General features: G+C 38.4%; 1 protein-coding gene across 1 annotated transcript in view; it reads right to left on the bottom strand.

The window, feature by feature from the left end:
* AKAP6 (A-kinase anchoring protein 6) overlaps positions 1 to 19,611 on the bottom strand; it is a 370,843-nt gene that overhangs the window by 69,666 nt on the left and 281,566 nt on the right. Inside the window, exons 9-10 of the mRNA XM_008157188.3 lie at positions 9,817 to 9,963; positions 6,534 to 6,758 (exon numbers count right to left, since the gene is read on the bottom strand). Of these exons, the coding sequence (XP_008155410.2) occupies positions 6,534 to 6,758; positions 9,817 to 9,963 (372 nt within the window). The remainder of the gene's footprint in view (positions 1 to 6,533; positions 6,759 to 9,816; positions 9,964 to 19,611) is intronic.

The raw sequence follows: 19,611 nt of genomic DNA, 5'->3' as shown, positions 1-19,611 counted from the left end.
ATTTATGAATGGTTTAAAACTTATAAATTTCCCATTTAATATTTTTGGTGGGTAACTAAAACTGCAGAAAGCAAAACAGTGGGTAAGGGAGGACTACGGGAATGTGCTTTTCCCTTTGAGAAAGAGATCTTTGACCTAGGGACGCTGAGTCTACAGAGTAGTGGAAGATTAAGGAACAGACTTTCTAGATCTGACTATCCACTCAATCACTAACTGTGTGGCCTTGAGTGACTTACTTCAATTTTTCCCTGCCTCAGTTTCTCATTTTACAGCGGGGATGATAAACCCCCTGCTTCAGGATGATGATGAGGATTAAATAAGCAAGTGCAGGTAAAACCTTTAGAAACTGTGACTCAGGTGCTGTGAACAGTGTATAACTATCGGTTGTCATTATTAAAATTATTGAAAGGACATTTTGCAATTCTAGTATAGCCTCCTTTCCTTAAGGAAGTGCATGTTTAGGATAATCTTTGTAATCCGGAGTAGGGTCAGGAAACTAAGGCCCATGGACTTAATCCTGCCCACTGCCCGCTTTTGTAAAGAGTTCCGTAAGTTAGTTTTATTAAACACACTGCATTTATTCATTTACATATTGCCTGTGGCTGCTTTTGCACCACAACAGCAGAGTTGAGTGTTGCAACAGAGACTGTATTATCTGGCCTTTTACTGAATATGTCTGCCAATACTTGATTTAGAGTAAAACGAGTTTTCAGTGTTTATTTTTGAAGGTCAGTGAATGGTGGGATGGGAGAATATTAGAGCTCGAACCCAGAGGCTGCTGCTTTCGCTCTGTCTCTGCTGCTGGTTTCTGTGGGCTTCAAACAAGTCGCATTAACTTTCCACACCTCAAGTTCGCTCTCATACAAATAAGTAAAAATACACATAAGGAGGGCACACAATTTTCAACTTACATAATTAGTGTAAGGCTTAAGTATAGTAACATGCATAAAAGTTCTTGGTCACATTTAAATTGCTCAGCAAATGTGGGGTATTAATCATTGACGAGGTTACCAAACCTTTCCTCTCATTCACCTCCTGATGAGAAGGCTTCTTAGGTCTAACCCTGCCCTTCCGGGGGGGGGGGGGGGGGGGGGGGGGGGGGTTGGGAGGGTCTGGGTGCAGGCCAGTGCGGCAACTCCTGTAGCTGGTAATGGATCATTTCTCCTGATTTGAGTTTTTAAAATAATGAATTTGGTTATGGGATACAAAGAATATATAACTAAGTAATTATTTATTCCCTGTTCTCTCTGACGGGTCACTGGTAAAAAGTGGTGCTTGCCAGCCAATGGCACCGAAGCTGCACACACCCAGCTCCAGGGTCCTTGCCAGCCGCCTCCTTCAGCCTCCCGTGTGCTCTCTGCACTTTGCTGTCAGGGGGCGCTCACTCCTTGACAATTTTGCATTTTTGTCCCAGGGCTCTTGGGTTTCCGTCTTCCTGTCTCTCTCGGTGCTGGGTTTTGATTTTTCCAGTCCTACGTAGACTTTTGCCTTGGGTCTAATTCCACATTTATCACACTTACTGCCTTAAAGTAAAATACGTTCCACGATTGTTTTTTCTCTTTGTCTGAAAACTCAAGATCCAGATCCTTTCTCTCATCCCAAACCAAGCTCTGAGATGGAAACTGTGTCTACAGGGCGAGGGGTCTTCCGGTTTATATGCAGCACCCTCCCTCCGGCTCTCCTGGGCAGTGCACTGTGGCTTGTCTATCATTACTCTGGGTGATATATAAAGGAATTGATTCTGCTAAAAGTCTGAGATTTTAGAGAATGGAGAATCATAAAGCTAACCCCGGTAGATAAAGACTGTCTTCTATGTGACCTATCACAGCAGGAACATTTAGGAACTCTCAAGAATAGGCAGAACATGACAAAATTTTCCCCACACATAAACATTCTTTAACGACTCTCCCATCTGAGAGGCTTTGTCACTTAGAAAGGCAGAGGGTATCCGTTCTTTGGATTTGTAGTAAGTAAAAAGTTTTCATTCTACATATGCTTACCAATTATAATTTTGAGAGTTTATAAACATTATGTTATTATTGTATTACAAACATTTGGTTTCATTCTTCTGATGAAAGTGGTAATATACAGAACACTTGATTAATCACATTAAGTGCTAAAGGGTAAACAGCTCAGAAATATTTAAAATTCTGGGTGGGAAGACATTTATTCCAACAGACGTGCATAAAGCTTTCTTTAAAAGAAGTGTGATCATGTTAGATCCACTTAGCTTATCTGATCAAATGTTTCAGGGTCAACATGTTAGAAGGGACTGGAGTTTCTGGCCACAAAGAAAAATCGTCAGAGCTCTAATCTCAAAGAAAGATTGAAAAGTTTCAATTTTTAAAAGTGACATACGGCAAGAAAATTTACACTGACCCAGTACAAAAATGTAAAACAAAACACAAATCTTTTCAACTCCCCGAATCGTCAGTAGCTGAAGCTATTTACAATTCTGGCTAAATTGCTGAAGACTATGACTGATAAACCTCCCAGAAAGAAACAATGACATTTAATTGCGTCCTGTTCTTTTTGAGTCACCCTGCATGGAAGGGCATTCAGTAAATACCAGCAAATATCCATTTTGCATAGTAGTTCAGAGACTGGGCTTTAGAGTCAGACGGCCCTGGATTTAAAACCTAATTCTGTCACTCACTGTAAGTGACCGTGGACATACAAAACTTAACGTCCATCCATGTGCCTCTTTCCATATCTGCAAAATCAGGATCCTGATACCGACTTCAGAGGTTGCTATGAGCCTTAGATGAAAATAATCATAGAATTTTTTTGATTACTCACAATGTATTTACTCACAATGCAATATTATACAATTGTCAAATTAAGTGAATGATAGCCATACTTGGGGACATAAATAAATATTGGCGCCTAAACCGGTTTGGCTCAGTGGATAGAGCGTCGGTCTGTGGACTGAAAGGTCCCAGGTTCGATTCCGGTCAAGGGCATGTACATTGGTTGCGGGCACATCCCCGGTGGGGAGTGTGCAGGAGGCAGCTGGTCGATGTATCTCTCTCATCGATGTTTCTAGCTTTCTATCCCTCTCCCTTTCTCTCTGTGAAAAATCAATAAAATATATTTTAAAAAATAAATAAATAAATATTGGCATTGTAATATTAAATTAAAAAGGAATACACACAGACAGCAGGATGGTGATTACCAGAAGGGGCGTACTATAGGGGGAACAAATGGTGATGGAAGGAGACTTGACTTGGGGTAGTGAACACACAATACAATATACAGATGATGTGTAGAATTGTACAGCTGAAACCTATATAATTTTTTTTACCCAATGTCACCCCAATAAATTCAATAAAAAAGAAGAAAAAAAGGAAATCCTAAAAATAACACAGCATGATATCTTTCAATGAAGTTAAAAACAACTGAAATTTAAATAGCATTTCCTATCAAAGGAAAGCAAGTGAAATCAAGACTACGGGGTCCAGGAACATGATTACCTTAGGTGAGAGGAGCAGAGGAAGGACTTGGGTTGGGAAACCACATGGTGAGGGGTCCCTTACAGCTCTAGGCAGTTAGACAGACACGAGCAGAGCGAGGCCGATGGGCCAGGTTCAGGTCAGCAGGGCCGCCCTGCCTGCCTATCAAGGGGCAAAACTGGGAAAACAAGAACCTTGTCCCCAGTGTGACCTTTCCTTCCCTCGCATATCGCTGGTCATGAGGTTTAGACCCCTGACCTTTTCCTCCCTAGAGATAACATCGAGGCCTCGTTTGTATTTCAGCTCCAGGCCCAGAAAAGCAGCAAAACCGGACAAGTGACACCCTGGCTGCCTCAGGACAGCTGCATGAACTAATGACCCCCTGCTCTTGAGCCGACCAGTCAGTGGAGCCCATGGCCCTGAAAGAGCACACCTGGAAAGCTGGTGACTATTCCACTGAGACCTCTCCTGAGAACTCCCTAAGATTCTCACCTGCAAGAGAGAGATAAATACCCTCAACACAAAGGACCCAGCTCGATTTCTCTCCCGGGGGAGCACACTCCTGCCATTCCCTTCCCCTTCTTCTTCCCCCACAGACACTATATCCCCTAAACTCTAAGGGACCCCAGGAGACTTGCACCAGGGGAGCAGTGGGCGGTGGCAGCTCATCCTGGGCTAACCCCCTGAACCTGTCTCCAAGGCCCCTGTTCTCTGACTTCTCAGGGAGCTAAAGCAGCCCCACACAGGCTCTCCTGTTGCTTTTTCTAAGTGCTTGCTTGTCTCACTGTCCTGAGGGTGGGTTTGCTGCAGCCAATAAATTCTTGCTTCCTTTGCTGCCCTTTGCCTCTTGACTGAAATCTTTCCTTCAAGAAGACAAGTACCCAGGACTTAGCGTCTTGCCAGTAACCTTACATAATGGTCTTACCTTTTGTTTGGGGTAGGAAAGTCTCTGAATTTATTATATTACTTTTTTAAATAGCTAAATAAATAAGAGTGGGGTATAAGAGCAGTTAGTTTAATAAATAGTGACACTAGCAACATAAAAATGCTCTAAGGAAAAATATCGTTGAAGAAAAGAAGTAACATAGCAAAAAGCATGTGATAGTCCCTGGTACTTTTGAAATTAAAATTCTATGATTATTTTCAGGCACTAAGAAGCACATGGTAAATAATGAATTAGGTGTAGTGCATATTGCCCTTATGGCTAGAAAGTGTTAGCAAATCATTAGGACTCCTAGGAGCTTTCTAATGATCTTGAAGTCTAGCATGGCTTCCCTCTGTCTCTCTTTCTATCACTTAAACGCTTTCACATTTCTTACTAGGACCTAGCTGAGAATGATGTTGATGCAGAACTGCTTATGTTTTCATTTATAATAATATCAAATGTAAAAAAAAAAAGTTGATTTCAAATATCTATGTATGAGATATGTGGGTAGGAAGGTAGATATAGAAATATCTATAATAACAAATGTCCTGTTACTGTTTCTAATTACTATGTGACATTTTGGGGCATATGTTAGGATATTTCTATCCCTTGCAAATGCACCATTACAGAAGTAGAAATAACAGTTTACCTATGTAAACTCATTATCCCGTGAGATAAATACTAGCAGCATCCCATTTTATAGCTGAAGAAACTGAGGCACGAAGCGATCATACAAGAAACATGGCCAGGATTACACAACTGGCTGGGGCCATTAACCAGTTCACTAAAGCTACAATATAGATACCATAGAGAAAATGTTATTTCACAACATCCTGCCTACTAATGACCAGGATGCTTTATAAGGTACATGTGAAGTTCAAACAACACAGAGGGAAATATCTGAAGATTCCGTCTCCCTGTAACAGGAGTTAGTTAGGGTGAGACACGTAGAGATGGAATAACAAATCATCTGGATATTGGGTTTTAGACGGTAAAAACCCACCTGCCTTGGCAAGAGGCTTTCCTTTAACTGCCGGTTTGGTCTTGCCAATTCAGTGGCAGAAGAGGAGGTTTTCAGCCAAAATAAGCTGTAGGTGTGTCATACCGACAGTTCCGTGGGAAGTTCTGTGGTCTCACCTTGGAGGGTGCTTTCTCTTGGACTATGCTGGTGAGCAAGGTGGCCCTGCCTGTCTGGCAGCGGGAAGGTGAGCCAATGTGACGATGACTACATTCCCTAATAGATGGCTGGAAGACTGCAGGGCACAAGGTGTGAAATGAATAAAACCTGGTCCTGGAAGGCCTTGCGAAGAAACAGCTGCTGGGTCCCAAGAGATTCTTTCCTTCTTAGTTTTCCCCTTTCTCCTCTTTAAGAACTTCCAGGTCAGAAGGTTTCTTGCTACCGAATTCATATTCTACAATCCCAAGGCTTCAGGCTGACACCACCAAGAGCCCAGATAATGACTGCCTTACGCGAGGGTTCAAGCAGTCCAGGCCAGCATGGGCAGTGAGGGAAAGCATCTGAATTTTAAACTGTTTTTGAAAAGTTATTGTGTAGGCCACGGAAACAAACAGGGGGACACGCTCTTCTTCATGAGCATCCATAGGGTGAACACACACACAGCTGTGTGACTAGGGTTGGCATTTGTCTACGATGGAATATGCCTAGCATGTAGGAACCTCTTTTACTTTATTTCTTCCCTCCATGAGTAGTTGATGCTTTCACATGTAAAAGTAGGTTTCCTTTTGTTAGCGTTAATGGTCTTCGGTTAAATCATGTGCTTTTATCCTATCAATGTACAGAAGTATGTTTAGCCACATTATTTATAGAACATTGAGGTCTGCCTTTCAAAATTGTCGTCTTTAGTGTTTGCTGGTCTGCTTTTAATTTATCAAAGCCGTCCCTCCACAAGCACTGCACAAAACACACCAGCAGCACAGCTCCCCCCATCCAATGTGTGTTTGATACGCTTCATGTTCATCTTTATACACACAGGCGCTGGCATATAAGAAATGTGGAGGGTGTCTATAAATTCAAGGAAACATTTAAGTGCACAGTGATACATAGATACATGGGTATAATACTTTATGTACTTGATAAATATTTCATCCCTACCATAAAGAAAGCTTTTTATCAACTTTGATTGTTTTTTTATTACCTTAAAGTATTGCAGTTGTTTCTCAGCATTCATTGTTCCTTCCTTTTCTTGTCTCAGACAGGAATTGAAGATGAAAAGCTCTGTATCTCTCAGCCACCCTTTCAGCTCTTTGATCCTGACCTCCAGCTGCCTTACCAGGCTTCCGCTTTCAGGAGAGAGCAGGTCACGTGGATCCGACCCACGGGGCCCTGCCATTGTGTCCTGGATCTTCTCTCCCAGGGTTTTCTAATGCATCAAATTAAAAACAAACACAAAAACAAAAAAAACACCAACAAAAATAAAAACACAGATTAGCTTAGGTACCAAAACCATATCACAGTTTGGCTGGTGACAACGAACCCCTGGCAAGTGTCCAGCCACACCTGCCATCTCACCACGAACATTAATTCAGATTAGCTCACTGTTCCATTTAGGATCTGAATTCTTGAGCAATGTGTGTTGTTCTGCCTACCACTAGTGGGTTAAGAAGACCTCATTCACTCATAGTTTCCTTTAACAGAAAGGAGATTTGACCCAAAAGTTCACCATGGTCACTGATAAAAATTCATTTGAATTCTCATAATGGGAGTTTGTAGTAAAAAAAAATTCTCTGCATAAAATTTTCAGGAGATAGAAGTCTGAGTTTAATCAATGTACTAAAGAGGCCAAGAGAAGATTGTGCATGAAGAATTAAATTGCTTTTTTGGTTTTGTTCAGTACAATTCACCAAACCATATGACTGAGGGCTGTTAAGAAGGGGTAGACTCCTTGGTGCTGTGGTTCATTTTACCTGACTTGGAAATTGTTCAGCCCCACAATTTTCCCCACTTTGCATTTGTGGGTGCTAGACTTTCCAATATATGTATTAAAATAAGTCCCAACCCACTATGCTAGTGCCCTATTAGATTAACTACTCCGTCATGAAGGTGTAGTCAGGGAGAGCTTTTTTGTGTTGTTTTTGTGGAAAACACTCTCTTTGGAGAATCAGTGGGAGTTAATCTATATTGATGAATTAAACCTAAAAAATAACCTTTAAAACACAAATAAAATTAAGTCAACAAACATTCAACTGCTGTGTAGTGTTCTGTAAATAGCATCTTTAGGAGATCATAACAGAAAAATAGCCTTTCTTGCCAACACGCTTATATTTTCATGGTGCAAATATTGATAATTTGAAGACCCTCAGTGGAATCCAGATTTAGCTATTGTTTTTATGCTGTAACAAAAGTAGCAGCAGGAGGTGAAATCAATGCCCTTGGAGGGTAGGGTCACAAAAAAGAATTTATTGCCACTTTTTTGTTCTGGAACAGTTTGCAATCATAAATTCTTCATAAACAGAATACTTCAGAGAATGGTCCGTCTTCATAAATATACGACAGAGGACATCAATTTCATTTAATTCACAATTTGTGTCAGCACAGCAGATGCCAATGCCTGCCTTGATAGGGTTGTTTAATATGCAATTGAGACAGAGTAATATGCAGCACAGGGGACAAAATTTCACAGATTAAACTGTACGCACCACTGACATTTCATTCTAATGTATTTCCATTCCACACTGTTCACCTTAGATGAAAGTAATATTAAAAACCATATCCCTCTATTTTACTATTGTTAGAAGTTAAAATCCTTGTCTTTAAATTTTTTTTCATGCCAATTAAAATGTAATCATGCCAATTAGAGTGGCAGGCCTGGTGGTGTTAGTGTGGCACAGGTTTTATTCAAACCTCCCCTCCACCCTTCTCTCTCCCTAAATCATTACACAACTCTGCATATTGTATTCAAATGGTATTATTGTCCAAATGGCAACCATGTTTAAGGTCTCTGACTCATAAAGAATAACTAAATAGTCTGTTTTTTAATGTAATGTTGATTTAAATTTTTTGTTGAGAAAGCAATATACATGACATACTTTAAACAATGTTCAAAGAAAGACTATTGTTAGTTATTTATCAAATTAGAAACAGATATAGTTCTATTTCTATATAACCAAACCATTGCTTTATCTATCAGGCACCTAAAGTTTCTGTCCTCATTTAGGAGACAACCTTTTAAAATGTCCTATACTAACCACATTTCTCCTTAGGAGATCAAGGAGTTCTGTAGAATTTCGAAGGTTCTGATTTAAATCACCATATGACAATGTGAAAGCCATTAATTACTATTAAAAAGTAATGTAACAATAGGTCAGAGTAAAAACTTTTAACATTTTAAGTTACTTTGCACAATCGCAGAGTGTAGTGAATTTAGATGAGAAAGCAAGGATTAAACCCTCAGCTTTTTAATCACCTAGATTAAGCTCGGCAGAAACTGAGCACTGGCATTCCTCCAAGCCATCAAGGTACATGGAGAGCTTTTTATTCAAAATATTTTTGGAGTATTATTTCTTTAAAAATTAAAAAAAAAAAAAGACAGGAAATGGAAGGCATGCAAAATTAGGCTCCATAACTGACACCACCCATACTTAGCTATTATAATTAATCATTTAAGTAATTGACAAATTTAGCTTACCCTTGATTTGAAGTGAAGGCAATTTGGGAGAGAAGTTGATGAAAAAATACTGTTTAACCTCTCTCTCTCAGCTGTCTTCCCCAAAAGGACAGCACTGTCTCCTGCACAGACCATCCTGGCCTCTGGCTAACAGAGCCTCTATATTGCCTTTTTGCCAGATTCTTGCACCTCAGTCTTTGGCTGAGACCCAGCCCATCATTGCGTGAAATGAATTACATGAAACTTTTTTTTTTTTTTTGGCTTTTGTTAAAAGGGAGCTGGAAATTGAGGCACAAAACAGAGGCCAATTTAATTCTGCAATTCAGATTTGGGTCAAATCTGCATCTTTGTTTCAGTGGCTTTAGTGTGACTTGAAGGTTGTAGTGACAATGGCATTTTCCATCGGAAGGGTCCAGGAAATAGTTAAACAGTGATGTCTCTAACATGTACCTTCAGAATAAATTCTATTAACGTGCATTCGAGCATGACAGGCAGTGTATATCAGATATACTGTATTATCGTTGACTTGGTGCATACCCATAATACATGGCATATTTTACTTACTTCTTTATGTATTAAAGAACCAAAATTATTAAAATCTGAGAGGAGACAAGCTGAGAGGGAAAAAAAAATCAACAGAAGAGGAAAAGCAGTGTTTTTCAGCCATAATAGCATGATAGCTTGTTTGAAATGTAGGTAGTGAATTGAAAGAGAGACATATTTGTGCCTCAAATTAGAAATCAGACAGATAGAGTACTTTACTACACAAAAAAATGTACACATAGCCTACAAACAGTAATAAAAATGCAAATACCCCAAGCAGTTCCCATTTTTCATTAATTGAATCCACTTTTTCAAGGAGATCATTTGGTAGTAAAACGCCACCTTTCTTCAAAGCTTCCACCTTACTCAGCAGCTCTGTCTTTTTCAGGCCCCTGATGGACATTTCCACACTGTATCGCTAAAACAAGAAGAGAGAGGTTCTTAGACAATCTTTGAGCACAGCACTAGTGATGCTCGTGGGGGTTAAAAGTTTTTATTTCCAATAATATTTGTGAGGAGACTAAACCTAAATAACTTGAGTAGTGGAGGAACATTAAACATTGCTGAAGATAGTAAAAAACATATATATTACTCACACATCCATGAACATCCAAGTTATTCATTCCATTTAGTTGACTAAGATTTATGTCTTTTTAAAATAAAGTTCACACACACATTTTTGATCTCCAATTTAAAATATTCTGAATCGGAAAACACATGGTCTAAGGGGAGCTAATACTCAGTTAATTTTGGTCAACATTTGGCTCCAGAGTGCTGCCCATCTGTCATCTCTGCCCCCAAAGGTACAAATAAAATGATCCCTAAAGATTGTGTGACTTCCTCCTTATCCTACAAGTTCTCTGAATTCTCAGTTAAGATTTTTTTCATTTCATTTTTCTTTTACTTAAAAACTCTGTGTCGGCTTGGAGATGAGGTACATATAGAAAGGAAAAAGAAAACCAGTGATTTAAGAATGGTTACAAATCTATGCTTCCTTGTTGAATACTGTGAAATGTTCTCAAACATCACAATTGACTACAGAACCCTCTCCCCCAACGTACATTGTATTGTACCACACTGCCAAGTGAGTCTCTCTTAAAAGATGTTTGCTACAGATAACGTAGGTGCTACTTAATATGACAGTTACCATGGTGATTCTCTTCAAATAACTATTTGGATAAGTTCATAGTGAGAAAGTCCTATATGATGAACAGCTATAATTGTCTATGGCTATAGTTGTTAAATATATATGTAAAAACATCTCTAAGAAGAAAAACTAAATCCTGGTTAAAATATTAAACAAATTTCACAATTTTAGCACATTCCAAAAATATAATGATAATCCCAAAATTCATTTCATTGAGGCATAAGAGTCAGGTCACTGACAGTGTTGCTCCATTGCCCCGACTGAGCTAAAATGAGGCTTTATCAGATCTAATAAGAAAAGCATTTGTCTGAGCAAAGTAGCAAATCAGCAAGTTCAAAACTTGCCCAAGCAGTTGGTTGATTTTTATTTACGTTGAAAACATGATATTGTGTCAGATCCCAAATTAAATACAATTGGAAACAGCTTAAAGAAAAAGAAGGTGTGAAATCCCTGTTTCGGTTAATAGATCCTCAGCATTTGCATGCAAATGTTTGCATACTTTCAGTTTCATATTTTAATCTTTCATTTGCACTAAACATGCACATTATTTGTATTATGTAAACTTCTCCAAATGTTAGTCATTTGTGGCACACAGAACAAAATATTTTAAATAATGTGATTGAAAGCATTTCATAGTATTAACGAATGCTGATCAGGATGTCAGAGTATCCAAAATTACATGAATATGCATGATGAAAAAAAATTAAGGTTTGCTTTAGAGCGCCTTCATCATTAGGCCTGTGAGACCTGGGAAATTCTGATTGTGCTTTCTAACAGCAGACAATGACCAGGAGCACGTTACTTCAACACTTAGAAAAAACCATGTCCACTCGAGAATGCTGGACCCAACATTGAACAAGTATTCTAGAAACCTGCATAGTGTTTTATTTGTTAGAGCGACGATTGGAGGAGAGGGCAGTCTGCTTTCTGTAATCAGATACCCATCCAAAGATGATGCTGCTAACAGAGATTTACATAATAATACGGGGAACCAGCATTCCAGGCCGGCAGAAGAACCCTATTCAGATCTTCAGCTTATGCCACGTGCGCCAACTGACAGAGGGGTACTCCATCTGTGTCTCCCCCGAGCGGCCTGGCCTAGTTATCACATTCACCTATGACAAGCTCACCCCCTCCCCAGCTTTACCCCAACTTTGAACAGCTCCTACACAGATCAATCAAGAAGGAAAACAGTTTAGATGTGTCCCATAAACATGACAGCCTTGTAATAATAAACATACAAAAAGCAATTAATTTCATTTTAGTCATAAAATAATTTTCTCTGTGAAATGTAGTACAAGGAGTCACTGCAACAGCTATTATGGAAGGTTATTACATTAAAAAAAAATAAAACAAGTGTCTTAGGTATGCTCTCTGTCTTTGTCAGCATGTAACCTACTGTATAAACAGCCTGATGAAAGATGTGATTGATGGACATAGCCTTCAAACTATAAAAGCTAGGAGAATCCAGCTAATTGTTAGATGTATGGGTACATGGGCATGAAAGGTACTAGAATGTCATGTAATTTAAGGTGAAAATGCTTAATGTCTGAAGCACTCTGAAAGTTGAATCAGATATGATTTAGGGCCTTAAGCTGTATATATAATAATGCCACAAGGGTTACATTTTTGTTGATGTTGGAATGGCTTTGCTCTTCTCTCTCCGTCTCTTCAGAAGCATTAGACAGGGAGAATCAACCGCCAGCTCTCTCAGTTCTTGGTCATCCTATCAAGTAGGGCTACTTTCTCCTGTGGTGAGAAGATCATTTAGTCTTCATATTAATTTCACCCACAGCAGTAAGTGAGTCAAGGCTGCCCCATTGTGTCCTGTAGTCTGTGGATGCTTGCTGTGATCTAGACTACTCTTCAATAGCCAAAAATGAGTAGCAAAGTTAAAGTAAGATGGCTTTTCTTGAGTGCTAAGGTAAATAAGCATCCAGTATTTAATTTCCCCACAGCACCTGTGCTGAACTTCTCTGTCTAGTCAAAAATAAAATATACTCTATTGAAAGGGCATATTTACATTATTAAGTGTATTTGCTTGGCCAATTCAATTTTGACTGCTGAAGCCTCCTAATAGAATAGATATGTGAATGATCTAAACTACCCGTAAAGACACTGGCCACTCCCATTCCAAATGCCACTTCTGTGTGTATACAGGATATATAAAGAAAACTTTAAAAACAGTTAAAAATAACCACAAACACCAGTCCACTGTATTAACTAAGTACTAAAGAAGTTTTTAGGAAATTTGTACTCAGTACTTACTTTGTAAAAGCACAAATGCCAAAATTAAATTATAAAACAAAGCCAGCCAAAATGGGGATTTCTGAAGTAAATATAATTAGAAATGCATGAAGACTTGATTGAGATAACTTTTTTGACAGTTCTGCTAAAGGCTTTTTTCCCTCTTAAAACCTTTTTTTTTTTTTTTTTTTTGTTAAAAATCACATAGAAAATTCTGCCCAAATGGAGACTGGAACAATGCCTTGAAACAGTGTTAATTGTCACCATGGAAACCAGAAGAATAAGCCATTTTGAAACTGGTATAGAAGGCACACATTGAGCAACTCAAGCATTTTCCTGCCTCCCTCAATGTTAAAGAACAAGATGCCTTGTCACTGTGAGGTCAGAGAAAGAAAGCATCATGAAAGGGTTATAGATGCTCACTGTCTAGTAAATAAAAAAATAAAAAATAAACTGCATCCAGCTAATGCTGTAAGATGCTATCCAGTGAATCTTTTTGAAACAGAAAGATCATCAAAAGATGGCCAGGATTGGGGGATAGATTCCACCTAAGCAAAACTTCAGGGCTATATTATGTGAACCTTGCCCCCAAAGCTCCCTGGGAATTCTACTGTTGTAATAAAACTTCAGAAGAGGAAAGAAAAAAGGCAGCATGATGGAATTCAAAATAATGCTCTAAAAGCACACAGAGAGATTAAGACATCCATTGTAAGACTTTTGTATGGTGCTTCTGTTGGTTATGCTGAAAAGAGACCAGACATTACTGAGTGGAGAGTGAAGTTTTGGCTACGAGAAACACAAGAATTAAACCAAAGAATTTTCTCCATTATTAGAACAGGGCTGTCAGATTCTGTGTCTTCCAGATTTGAGTATTTACATCTTATAGTATATTTTAACTGGGCTTTATGTGACTTTATATCAGGAAGCGTTAAAGCAAAGAAAAGATCTAGTTATTAGAATGACAGATATATTAATAAAGATACTTGAATATCTTTCCCAGTACAAAATAATACCACAAACACCTATACATTCAACATAATCCCATAAGCACACAATGGATAGATAGATAGGCAGACACACAGAGAAAATACACTGAGAAAATAAAATGTATTTTGGTCTATCAACTAGAAAGCATATGCTAGGAACACACCAAAACACCAAACTACTGGCAAAATCATGTGTCAAAAAATATGCATTTTTGCACAAAATGCAGGGATGTCTCTGTCTATGACTCTGATATTGTGTTTTCTGGCTAGTGTTTGCCCTCCTCATGTGAGGCTTCATGGTGGCCCCTCAGCAAGTCCATGCCTAATGCCATTCAGTGGTGAACAAAGAGTCTTTTATATGAAAGTCCAGACCCACAGCTCAGCTGTAATGCCGAGTGCGGGATCTGCCAGAGGCCAGTGTCGGCTTTGCAGCAGCTCCTGTGCTGCCCCCTTTTTCAGAACACAGTCCTGCGCTTACCCTGCAAGTGCTGCTTCGCGGGAGCTCACCTCCCCAACACTTCGGGAAGGTGTTCCAGACTGAAGAAGAGGGTTCAAGCCCAAGACAAATAATAGTCCTTATTTCTTGCAAACTCCTTGTGTTTTACCATTAGCGATTTAGGGCGAATAATTGCAGAGAGAAATTATAGAGACTCCTACAATTGTCCTTGTAAATTAATAATAGACTTTCTTGATTGGGATAAATTTGCTGCTGAGCCTTTGGAAAAATTAAAAAGTGCAATGTCATTTAAAATTGCCAGAACTCGCACAGCAAATTACATCTGAGGTTAAGAATTGAGTTTTCCCCCCTCTTCTAGCTTATTCCATTTGCATGATCTGGAAATCACATTACATTGGCCATGTATTGTTAATTGGACATAGATTGCATTATCTTTAATATAAATCAAACTACAAATATTAAAATGAATTGCAAATTCCCTAATAGAAGATCATAAAACAATCTTTCTAAAAGTATCTCCCATTAATAATTTAATTCCAATTATATCACTCAGAAAACTTAAGTAGGAAACCTGGCAACTTATTTCTCCAATCATTTATTTTACATAACAAATACCCAAGCCTTTTAAAATAAATACCCAGCACAGAATTCATTGTTATAGAACAAAAATAAAAACACCAATAAGTGCAAACTTCTCATGCTGACTTTGTGTAAAATACTGCATAAAACACCAAAGCTTTCCTGTCTTGTCCCTTCTCTACCCAAGTCAAGAGCAAGAAAAAAAGTGTCCTATACAGGAAATTTACTAAGTTTAAGAACTATTGCAATTATACTCTTTAAAATTATAAAATTGATTATTATTCTTCTATTTATGTTTTAAAAGGTTCTCTAGCTCCTTCGATTCTTCTATAAAATTTGAGATATTTCTGAAGCCTTTGCGTGGCCTTTAATGAGTTTATATTAAATATTTAATACTGTTTAGAGCATATCCACTACTACCAAAAACAGTTATATTCCCAGCAGTCCCACTGTTTCAGGCAGAGGACTTGATTGATCCCCCTAGCCTGAATTGAGGAGAATGAAAAGAAGCAGTTGGAAAATAGCCGCAATCATTTAATGCAGATGACCTCTGACAGCCTCACAGCTCTTCTATCTGAACAGAAATTTGCATGGGGTCTCTGTGCAGAGGAACAATGTAACCTAAATGGTAGACAATCTTTATTCTAATGAAGTGGGTGTCAAGGTCAATGTAAAACTGCAATGATAAATGGTGCACCACTAGGCAAGAGAAGTTGCATAGGCATTGTAGTGCTTTCACATTAATTGAAGACTGCAATGCACTGCGTGAAAAGCACAAGCCCCTCTTTTCACCATAATGTGCTAACACGCCAATGCAGAGATGATTTCTTCAAGATGCTTGCTGTTGACACGTATCTTATTGCAAAAATAACGCAAATACGAAATTATGGTGCAAAATGGGCATTTTTAGAATTTAGCTTTTTCCTGGAATAGAATTACAGAAATCTAAATAAAACTTCCCCAAACAACATCCTGACACCTAATGTAATGCCTTTGATCCCCTCTTCTTTTCTTTTTAGACCTGTCTTTAATTAGTTTCAACCAAGCAACCTTTTAGAGAACTCTTTGCTGGATACTCACATACTGAACTGAGGAAAGAAGAATCATCCAAATATTATTTCCCCCCGAACTTCTAAGTTTTCTGTTTAGTCTGTAGTTAAGATCTTCAGGTATTGTAATGAAAAGCTTATGTTTGTTAAAGAAAATAACTATTTTCTAGTGTAACAACTAAAAACTATAGTTCGCCATTGACAAAATAACGGCACAGCAATAATTACATCATTACTTCAGTTGTTCTAGCAATCGGTGGCAGTCGATATTTTTCATTATATAAAAATAAGGATAGTAAGCTGCTTAAAAAAAATCCTGATCTACTTAAGCCTTGTAAAGGGGACATTGTTTGCTAATATACTCATTAGCAACCAACCATTTTAACTTCATCAATTAAACAGGAAATGGAGTTGCACCATTAGTTTCACAGTTTGCTAAAATACCGATAAGAGCATATTACTAACCATTTGAGAAACATTTCCAGGCTCAAGGTATTATATATGATAAACTTGATGCATTTTTATGATGACTTTTAAAATTTATTCCGGTAAACTCTGTGATGTAGCTACCTTTTCAAATATAAGCTTCCTGCTACAAATAGACTTTAATAACAGAATTACAGTTATACTAGTCAGGAATGGTCTGTAAGTATCTTGTTCTGTAATCCTGGTGACTGATTATATGCTATTGGTATGATTTACTATAAAATAAATGATATTTCTAGTTTGCAACTCTGATGTAAAAACAAACTGTCTCAAATAGAAATCAACATTCCTGAAATGGTAATTCAGAGAAAAAAAATCTCAACTCGAAGGGAGATAGTGAAAAAGAAAAAAAAAGTTACTGATGAAACTGTTTAAAAAACTGTACAGCTTCATCTGTGTGTGATTTGTCAGGTCTGAAGCTTTGACGTGCCCAAGGGGCAGACCCCAGCGGGGAGTAGGCTGCCGAGCTAAATAGCTGTGAAAGAAGTCTTAATGTAGGATGGAATTCAAACTAACCTTGACATGACCTCCGGAAAAATATGCAAAAAGTAAAATGAATGCACTCTGCAAGATACATCCTAATTTTGTGGTGGAGCTGGTTAGTTTTACAAACATAACTGAGACCTTAAAAGAAAAACAGAAAGCTAGTAAAAGGGGAAAACTTTGAATTCAGGCAAAAATGTAAGCAGGCATGATGTGTTACTGTGAAGGCATGTGAACCATTTGGAAAGAATCCAAATAAAAACCCACACCGAACAATATTATTGTCAGCCTGTCTATTCAGGAAAATTGTTTTTTTTTTTTTTTTTTTAGGTTGAATATAAATGACACAAAGCCAAGATTACATCATTGCATTACAAAGTCTGTGTGGCTTTTAGCTGAACAAGTCCCATGGATCTGTTGGTTTAGGACAGTAATTCAGTAAGGAGATTTTAATGTGTTATTTTTCCTCCAGGGTCAATAAAAAATAGAGGAATTTAAGCAGGAAATATCAAGGGTGCTCTCTAGTCTAGTTCTTGCTTTTGATCTGTATTTGCTAAGCCAAACTCAAATTTCAGTTGATGCATTGAGTCTTCATTTGACTTCATTATAAATTTTGCATGTTTTGAACTGATCAACTTAGGAGGCAGGCATTTATTGTAACTCCCTTGCCAAGAACTGGCTAACTCATTGGATATATGGAAATTTTAATTGAGTGTCAACTTGTATAAAAATTCAATCCTATTACCTTCTCAATGCAATTTTGTAGCAATACCAGTTATTTACTACACTACTAACCAGATTTTAAACATAATTAAATTGCTAAGAACATATACCCAAAATCTAATGACTTAAATCCCTACAGCAAAGATGTGAATTTCTGGACCTGGTATATGTGCTTCTATTAGATTTTCATAAGCCTAAAGTGAGTAGAAATATTCAATCATTTAGAAGCACAGATGTATATGGAGTTCTGCTGAGAACCTGTTGAACAAATATAAAGATCACTGCTTAATGGCTATGTTATGCCAAGGGCTTCTCTTTGGTCTAGTCTTAATCAATATTTTTGTTAGTGACATATGTAAGTAAAATATGAATGCAGCATGTTGATCAGAATGCCAGATTATACTAAAGTCACTGATCAATAAAGAATAATATTTTAGCTCAGAGATCATAAACTCAAATATCTACTGGTAGCAGTATACTAGTAAACTGGCTGGGGGGGTGGGAGGAGCCCTGATTTGTAGTGTTTGCTGATTTCCCAGGTGTAAATACTCCCACCATGGCAGGTTTCAAGTTACCAAGATTCCAAGCTACCAATAGTTGCTAGTACTGGCAAAATTCTTGAATATTTAGTAATCAGCTCTCAAAAGCCAGTATTAGCCAGCTCCAGCACCCCACTACCTAGATGCTAATGTAAAGTAGTTGAACTGAGCATAGGTATGACATCTTTAATCTTTCATCTTCTAACCATTGCTAGAGTCATGGAAAAAGACAACTATTTTTTCTACTAAAAGAAAAATAAATAAATGTGATGATTACCAACACTTGATCCCAGTGAAGGGGAAGTAAGAGGAAGAAGTATGGACTGATGAGAATAAGAAAACTCAATTTCCATCTAAATGGGGAAACCACTAGCTCGGCCCACTGGAACTGGAAATAGTTATGAACAGAGTCAATGACTGTTCCCTCCCCAACCCCCCCCCCCCACCACCACCCACCACCCAAAAAAATACAAAAACTGCATAAAGAATGGCTTCAATTATCTTTAGATTCAATGAGCAGACAGTGAAAGGTAAATGTAAAAACAAAAGAAATATGATCGGGAGCTTGAATGAAACAAACATAATAGGGTCAAAAATAAGAAAGGTAACAGGTAGATCAGCTTGACTATGGTTTACTAGACCCAAATCTGCAGTCCTGGTTCTGCTTGGGTTCCATTTTCCAAGAGGGAGCTAGACCATGTATCAAATGTACAAAGGAGAGCACTCCCGGGAGGGAGAAGATTCAACACCTCCCAAGGAGCAAGCTGTCAAAGAAGCTGGAGGTATTCAGCAAAGGGGTAAGTAAGAGTTGAAGATGAGAGAAGAAAAGAAAGGATATGTTAACAGACTTTAAATGTTTAGAGGACTTTTACACAAAAAAATATTAACCTGTTTTGTCTGACCTCAGATGTCAGGCATAGGATCAACTGAATATAGGAATGTAGCTTGGGCAACAGTGAATTCCCATTCACCAGCAGTATTTAGGCAGAGACCGGAAGTCAACCTGGTTGGATATGTTATGGGTTAATGAGGCATTGAATTAGGATTGGCCTAGAAGGTAGGTCCAAAATTCTCTGTTTCAGAGAGTTGAGCTTCTTTGGGCCCACATCCACCATAACAAACACATTATTATCCTACCTAATAATAGACAAATATGCAAATTGACCATACCTTCGCTATGCCCACGATTGGCCAAGAGGCGCGGGGGGGCGGGACTCAGGGTGGCCGGGGTAGCTGATTGGGCCGGTGGGACGCTGAGCTGCGTCACCAGCAGCAGCACGAGCTCAGTGTCTGCGCCATGTCTGTGCTGCGGCACAGAAGGGGCCTCTGGGGCAGCGAGCTGACCTCCCGCCGCACAGAACCATCAAAAG

The sequence above is a fragment of the Eptesicus fuscus genome, chromosome 5 (assembly GCF_027574615.1).
Source record: "Eptesicus fuscus isolate TK198812 chromosome 5, DD_ASM_mEF_20220401, whole genome shotgun sequence".
Taxonomy (NCBI): domain Eukaryota; kingdom Metazoa; phylum Chordata; class Mammalia; order Chiroptera; family Vespertilionidae; genus Eptesicus; species Eptesicus fuscus.
This window is presented reverse-complemented; position numbering and strand designations above follow the sequence as displayed.